Source organism: Echinops telfairi, unplaced genomic scaffold (assembly GCF_000313985.2).
Source record: "Echinops telfairi isolate 266 unplaced genomic scaffold, ASM31398v2 ScPeMD7_2;HRSCAF=8, whole genome shotgun sequence".
Lineage (NCBI taxonomy): Eukaryota > Metazoa > Chordata > Mammalia > Afrosoricida > Tenrecidae > Echinops > Echinops telfairi.
The window spans coordinates 8,623,055-8,631,171 of NW_022103898.1; the positions used below are offsets into that span (position 1 = coordinate 8,623,055).

Consider the following 8,117-nt stretch of genomic DNA (forward strand, 5'->3'; position numbering starts at 1 on the left):
GCCTTCTTCGCGCTAAGGGCCAGTCGTGCTGAGGGCTGAAGTCTTTGCGCTTCGTCAACAAGCGCTTCAGGTCCCCTTCGCTTTCATCAAGCATGGCTGTGCAAACTGCGTGTCACAGCTTGTTCACGAGTCTTCCTCCAATCCTGGTGCCGTGTTCTTCTTTATACAGTTCAGCTTCTTGTATGATTTGCTCAGAATGCACATTGAATCACTCACCCACTCAGTGCCAGCGAGGCAATTCTGACTCATAACTGCCCCACAGGGCAGGGTCGAACTGCTTCTATGAGTCTCTGAGACTCTTTCTGGCAGTGCAAAGCCTCATCTTTCTCCCTTGGAGCTGGCTGGTGGTTTTGAACTGCTGACCTTGTAGTGAGCAGTCTAACTACCATGCTCCTCACACCTTGCACTAGTATGGTCAAAGGTGACAACTCTGATACATCTTTCCTGATTGGAAAACACACGACACCCTCTTGTTCTGTTTCCAAAGGAACACAATTAAGCATTCTGGAACTCCCTTTCTTTGTGGGGCTATCCATAACCTGTTATGATCCATACTGTGAAATGCATAGTCAACAAAACACAAACAAGCATCTGTAACAAAGTCTCAGCTTTCAGCCACGGACCATCTAACGTCAGCCATGAAACCCCTTGTTCCATGATCGCCTCTGCATCCGGCTTGAACTTCTGGCAGCTCCCTGCTAACGTATTGCTTCCAGATAAGACAGGCTGGGCCGAAGCACGTGGCAATGGACTTCAGAAAGACTGGCCAGTGAAAACCTTGTGATGAACATGGGAAACCCTTAACAGTTACAGCCCCACTTCCAGGGTTCAAGTTGATCTTCTCTTCACGCTAGAGCCCTGCTCAGTGGCTTGCAGGGGGTTGCTTTCTGAGACACTGTGCAAGGCCGCTTCTTAGTCAAATGACAAGCGATTTCCTCCTGAGAACCAACAATCTCCCCAGAGGTGACTGTTGCTTCCTCGCACCCAGATTTGTTCGGACAGGTATATGCCGATAGATGCTTTTTAAAAATGTTCCCCTTCAAAAGAAGGATGGTGGGTAGATTGGCTTTTCCGATTCAAGTCAAATCACTCTATCTTTCCCAATTAGTATAGGAAAGGGGGCTTCAGAAAGTTCGTGGGGAGAAAAATGGGATGACAAGATAAAGGACAAAGTTCAGAAGTGTTGGGAGTAAGTGGGGTCAGCAATGGACACTGTGGGGCTTGCCATCAATGACGAGAAACGAGCTGTGTTTGGATTATGGCACGGAGAACTCACCTGCTCTGTATACCTTCACCCAATTCACAAGGAAATGTTTTGTTTTTCAAAAACCAACAGGTTCAGTGGGGGAAGAAGGAAGATAAGGGACTTCTCCCTGAAGCTTCTGAAGCCCCCTAGTGCATACAGACCCAAGGTTTGGCTAACGACAGCCTTGTGTGTCGGCATGTGGATACATCACAGCTTCCTGCTCCATTTGGTTGAGGTCTCCCTGTTGGGGCCATTCTTTGGCAAGCATGGATTGGTGCCAGGATGGGGTAGACCTGTAAGGTGGTTCGTTATCTCGACAGGGGCTGATGCTTACTTTTAAGAGAGCCTCTTCATAGTAGGACCGGGGTTCAAGAAATAAAAGATGGGCGTAGTTTCTGGATATCCGATCAAATAGCTTCCGCTGGAGGTCCTTGTTGGGCTACCGGAAATAGAAATGGAAAAAGAATGACTAGAGTCTCGTGTTGAAACAGCCAAGGGCATTTCTCATTTCAGGGATCTTATTCTCAAGATATCTAAGTATCATATACTTTATGAACTAGTGAACTCATGTGATGTAAACCACTGCCCGGGGTTCCCCACAAAGAAGTGGGTGCTCAGAGCAAAACCTATGGCACCCCTACTTTCTCACTCCCATGGTCCAGGGGTCAACAAGTCCTACTAACTCTATCCCCAATCTGATGTTGAAGAAGAAAAAGAAGAGGAGGAAGACGTGGAGGAGGTGGTGGTGGACCAGCATGGATTTGGAACCTGGCACTTCATGAGGTTGGTGGCACACTGAATTATTGAATGTATTGGAGCCCTGGTGGTGTCGTGGTTAAGTATTGAGTTGAGATCCAATGGTCGGCAGTTCAAAACCACCAGCAGCTCCATGGGAGAAAGACTGGGCTTTCTACTCCCAGAAACAGTTACGGTCTCAGAACCCACAGGAGGGTTCACTGTGAGCCAGCACTGACTCGATGGCAGTAAGTTTATACATACTAGTAATACCTATGTCTACATAATGGGCCATGACAGTCCATTCCCAACTGCCCTCTCTGACCTTCCTGGTGTCCCAATCTGTCAGAGTCCCCTTAAAATGTTAACTAGATGATATCACTGTTTGGGAAACACGTCCATTGGATTCTCACGCTGGGAGGTGCAGTTCGAAAGCAACTTGGCCTTTGTTCTAGGTTCCCGAGAGGGGAGAGGTGGGCGAGCTCTGAAGCTAATGAGGAGGGGAGACACCACCCGGGTGCTATCAGTCATAGACACGCAGTCGGTTCCAGCTCGTACCAAGCCCGCGTAGGGCAGAAGACAACACTGCCGGGTCCTGTGCCAGCCTCACTATTGTTCTCGTGTCTGAGCCCACCGACGCTGAGCATTAGGGTTCATGCACTGATGAATCTAATGTGCAGATGAATTTCCTGGTGGAGAGCTTCCTGACTAGCAAGGACGTCTGTTCTCAGAAACGTCGTGGTCCCCTGGGGACACAGGTGCTTCAGGTTTGGAACCCTCTCAGACCTCTTCCGTCATTGGTGCCCCTTCAGGCTGTACTTTGGGCATGATACCTTGTAGCGGCTGAGTGGATTCTGACTCATAGTGGTCCTATAGGACAGAGGGGAACTGCCCCATAGGTTCCGAAGGGTGGAGATGAGAGAATGTTCCAGGCAAAGGGGACCGTGTGTGCAGCAGTGTAGAAGCCTGGAGAGAACCAGGCTTGAGAAGAGATGGGAGACTGTGTAATGGCTGGGCGGCGGGGGAGGCGGGTGATGTACAAAACCCACCATGGAAAGCAGTATGACGCTTCGTCAAACAATTGGGAACAGAAGTAACATGTGACCCGGGCAATCTCCCTGCTCAGTCAATAGCCTAAAGAAGTGAAGCGCACAAGCAGACAAATGCCCCTCCACGGTGGTGGCAGCACGGTGCACCACAGCAAGAGGATGGCAGCCACTTCTGTGCCCATTGGTGGCAGAACGACTGCTAAACCTTGGTCCATGCACACAGGGGGTGCTAGGCCACGTGAAAGAACAGTGATGCACCTGTGAACGCCGCGTGCCACGGTCGCCGTGGAGGACATTGTGCTGAGGGAAGCCGGTCATTCACAAAAGGACAGATAGTGTTGTTGTTGTTGTTGTTTTTTAAATCACGGTAAAAGGTTTTCATCACAAAAGAAACAGACTCTGATACTTCCCCGGGGTGGGAGCAGGAGGGGGAGGGGTGGAATTGGAAGTCCTAGGCTACAGGGTGGGCAGGTGTTAAGGCGGGTGAAGGGAAGACAATATCCAATAAGGAGGAGATGGGGAGGGGGAGACGGGGCAAGCCAGTGGGAGGTTTGATAAGTGGGGTGTGTGTGTGTGTGTGTTTTAAAAACTGGGTACTGGCTAAAACATGGGTTCATGGGTGAGGCATGGGTGGGGAGGAGTAAGTTAAGAGATGAGGTTGTGGGGTGGTCCACGGGATCAGGTTGGATTTGTCCTGTAGAAACCCAGCTTAAGATGATGGCGAGAAAAATCAGAGTTTGGTTTTACCTGGTATCTTTCATGAAAAATCCACCAGAAGCTATCCAGCAGGATGGCTCGTTGGCAAGGAGAAGACAGGAACTTCTGGACTTTTTTTTTCTCACAGAAAAACTTGAAAAGAAACACAATGTATGTTGTTGTTAGTGTCATTTGAAAGGCATCTGGGGGCCCCCGCAGCCTTACAATTGTCTGCACTCAGAACCAGTCTCTCCGGGTCCCACGGCTTGGTTCATTGCACCATTTTCTTGCTAGCCATCTTTAGAGTCAACCGGCTGTGCAATATGCTTTTACACACACACACACACACACACACACACACACACACACACACACACACACACACACACACACACAGCCGAGCCTCCTTTTATCTAAACTCACTTATCTCCTGCCAAACACTTGCACGAAGCATGCAGTGCAATCTCTCTTTCACAACTGAGAAGACAGAGGACCACAGAGGTGATGCCGCGGCTCCAGGGTGTACAGCCAGCAAGTGGCAAGTGGCAGGGACAGCCTGGGAGCCATGGCTGTACCAGCTGTACCAGGCCTGGGCCAGGCCAGCCACCATCTCCGGATCACGCGTCCAAAGCACAGGAGATGCAGTCTCGCCACCCTGGCTTCAAATCCAGCTCGTTCCCTTGTGAACTGTGTGACCTCAAGCAAAGATCGTGAACTGCGTGTCCCTTGAGCCAAGGTAACGGCCCCCAGTTTCCGCGCGCGTGCGGCAAGAAGAAAGGATGTTGAAAATGTCCCTTCTCCGGGAACTGTGTGAGTGACGCGTGCAGGGTGCTCAGAGCAGTGTCTGGCAGGTAGGAAGCCCTCGGTAAGCTGTGCTCCTCATGGAGTGCTTACTCATCCTGCTTCCTTTCCACAAGAATCTCATTGCTCTCTTCGATAGACAGGCGCTCAGCATATGGCTTAGGACATTGAACTTGATACTGGCAATGGAAGGAGGAGAAAGTAAAGACAGTAATTCGATCTTACTGGGGTGCTTTGCGGGAGCCTGATTGCCACAGCAGGATCAGTGTCGGGTTGTTCAGATGCACCATCTGCCCTGCTGTTGAGAGAGGAGGGTGTCCCCTCCCATCAAGATTTACAGCTTCAGAAACCCTGTGGGGCACTTCTGCCCTGCAGGACCACGGTGGGCTGGAATCGACTCGATGGCAGTCATTGCGTGCTGTCTTGCGTATTGCTATGATGCTGGAAGCTACAAGACCAGGTTCTCGTATACCAGAAGGGCCACCTGTGGTGGACAAGTTTCAATGGCGCCTTCAGCCGATGACAGACTAGGGAGAAGGTCTGGCAATCGGCTTCTGAAAACTGGTCGATGGGAACTGCCTGGATCACCACGGGGTATGACCTGGTCTAGCCCTGGAAGATGCAGGCCTCAGGTGGGTAGGCGCTCAAATTATGACCTGGAACAAGCTGCCTCCTCCTCGTCAAGCTGACCGGAAGGGTGAGGGGGCTGGGGGGGTGAAGCCTCCTCCACTTTCGCCTGCTCTCCACACTCACGGGTAATCAGAAGTGCTTGGTAAGCAAGGGAGGGGGCAGCAAAAAAGACAAGCGTCTAGGAGATGGCTGCACAATGGACTCAGACGTCCTAACGATTGGGAGGCTGGCACAAGACTCCGCAACACAAGGTCGTCAGAAGTCAGTCGGTTCAAGGGCACCCACCGAGAGGATGCTCAATTCAAACAGCCTGAAGACCATCTGGTAGGAAGCAAGGAGGCTTTAGAGGGAAACGAAGCTCGGGTTCTCATCCCCACGCGGTCTCCTGCCACCTGCTTCACCCCAGGTCAAAGGCTGGGTCTCTGTTTTCTCCTGTGGAGAAGGAGTGCGCGCCCCAGGGCACGGGAAAGCTGAAAGAGAGCCTGGCCCATGGCCGGCGCTTTCCAGCCCTCAACGGCCCCGTCTCTCTCCTCACCTTGCCACTGCTGGGGTTCTTCTCGGACCGGATGACGTTGCCCACCATGTCACAGAAGTCCACCCCATTCGGAAGCTCGTTCGGCCCGGACGGGTTAAAATCAGGATACTGGTACAACTCCACCAGCAAATTCTTATTTGCCGTTTTCTACAAAGGAAGCAGAGGAGTCTGAAAGTGGGCTCCAGCATTTGGACAGCGTCAAACAATAAGCTAGCACACCACCACCCACCCCCTTCTTTTTTAAACAAAAACAATAGGGTAACCTCACAAGGTTGCCGGTTCAAACCCACCCAAAGGTTCCACAGGAGAAAGACCTGGTGATCTGCTCGCTAGAGAGCATCCTTGTTGTTTGGGGTGGTTCTGACTCCCACTGGCCCCCTGCAGCAGCATGAACCACTGCCTGGTCCTGCACCATCTTTGCAACTGTCATGTTTGAGCCCACGGTTGCAGTCTGCGTTACTCCTTGTTGAGGGTCTTCCTCCTTTGCACTCATCCTTGACTTTGCCAGGCGAGATGTCCTTCTGCAAGGACTGGTCCCTCCTGATACCGTGTTCAACCATCCACTCTTCTAAGGGGCATTCTGTCGGCACTTTCCCCAACACAGCTTTGTTCATTCTTCTGGGAACCAACTCAAGCCATCGAACTGATTCCAGCTCACAGTGGCTCAATAAGACAAGATAGGGCAGCCCGTGTGCATTCCTGAGACTGTAACTCTACGGGAGTAGACAGACTCATCTTTCTCCCTCGGAGCTGCTGGTGGCTTCGAACTGCTAACGGATAACCTTGCAGTTGGCAGTCCAATGCCTAACCCACTCCCATGGTTCCTGTTCTTCTTGAAGTCCATGGTGAATTCAATATTCTTCTCCAAAGGCATCAGTTCTTCTTCCATCTTCTTTACTCTTTACATGCATATGAGGCCACACAAAATATCATGATTTGGATCAGGTGCATCTTGGTCCTCAAAGTAAATTTTGTGTGTTTAACCCTTTAAAGAGATATCTTGCAGCAAGTTTGCCCAATGCTGTACACCATGGCGCCTTGTCTTCTGCTCCCCTGGACACTGGGTATGAATCCAAGTAAAAAGAAACGTTGGAAACGTCCCCCCTTTTCTTTGTGGGTCATGGTGCTCCTTTGTGATCCAGCTGTGAGGGGGTGGGGTCAACGTGGAGATGTAACCATACTGGAGGCCCCGCCTTTGATCTTCATCAGGAAGCGCTTCAATTCCTCTTTGTGCTCAGGCTGCGGCAACTGCCTGCCAGGGGTTGTTACAAGTCTTCCTTCCAGTCCGACGCCATGCACTTCCTCATTCAGTCCAGCTTCTCGGATTATTTGCTCAGCGGGGGCTGAATACGTCCTTCTCACGGCCCTGACACACTTTTCCTGATATTAAAGCCTGCAGGGTTCCAACAATAGCCTTTTAGTCTGTGTACAGGTTCCTGTTCTTCACAGTGTTGTCCATCATTTTGTATGATCCATGTACTCTTTGCCTAGCCAAGAAAGCACAGGTAAACAACTTTCTGGTATCATCTGCTGTCAGCCAACATGCATCTCATGTCAGCAATGATATCCCTTTTTCCATGTCCTCTTCTGACACCGGCTTGGATTTTTGATAGCTCCCTGTCAATATACGCCTGCATCCATTCTTTTACTGATCTGCCCCTACATTTTAACTATCTGATATCAATGGTACTGTTCTGTAGTCTATTGGATCACCTTTCGTTAGCATGGCACAAATGAAGACCAGTTGGTTGGCCAGTAGCTAGCTGTCTTCCTTTTCTGTTTTCCTCATGGATGGAGGAGGGCTTCCAGAGCTGCATCGCTTTATTGGAACATTTCAAGCGGTACTCCATCCATTTCTGGAGTCTGGATTTCACCACTACCTTCAGTTCAGCTTGGACTTCTTCCTTCAATACGACCTGTTCTTGGTCAGAGGCTACCTCCTGAAATGGCTAAAGATTGGCCAATGCTTCTTATGTCATTCAGTATCTTGCTCATAAAAACCAAACCCACTGAGTCAATTCCGACTGAGAATGGCCCACCGAACAGAGCAGAATGGTTCTTAAGGCTTCTAAGACTGAGTCTTTACTGGAGCAGCCAAGTGCATTCTTTTCCTTCAGACCAGCTGGTGGATCTGAACTGCCAACCTTGTGGATAGCAACCCAATGCTTAACCTACTGCACCACCCTGCCCAGTACCCCTGGACTTGAACTTCCATTAAGAATTGCTAAGCACGCTTGCAGGCGTGTTTGATGATTTAAGGTATTTCCCTTAACTTTAGATGTTTCATGTAGCTACACTGACTTCAAAATGATCATTTTAAAATTATATAATACCCTGTTAAGAAGATGATTTAAAATTTAATTAACCACTGGTTACTGATAAAGCAATGGAAGACTTTCCCAATTGATATCATTGTCATTAGCAA

General features: G+C 50.0%; 1 protein-coding gene across 1 annotated transcript in view; it reads right to left on the reverse strand.

Annotated features, from left to right (window-relative positions):
* Positions 1–8,117, reverse strand: part of FAM227A (family with sequence similarity 227 member A) — a 75,000-nt gene that overhangs the window by 50,888 nt on the left and 15,995 nt on the right. The window contains exons 8-10 of the mRNA XM_045290882.1: positions 5,693–5,839; positions 3,778–3,879; positions 1,581–1,685 (exon numbers count right to left, since the gene is read on the reverse strand). Coding sequence (XP_045146817.1) covers positions 1,581–1,685; positions 3,778–3,879; positions 5,693–5,839 — 354 coding nt within the window. The remainder of the gene's footprint in view (positions 1–1,580; positions 1,686–3,777; positions 3,880–5,692; positions 5,840–8,117) is intronic.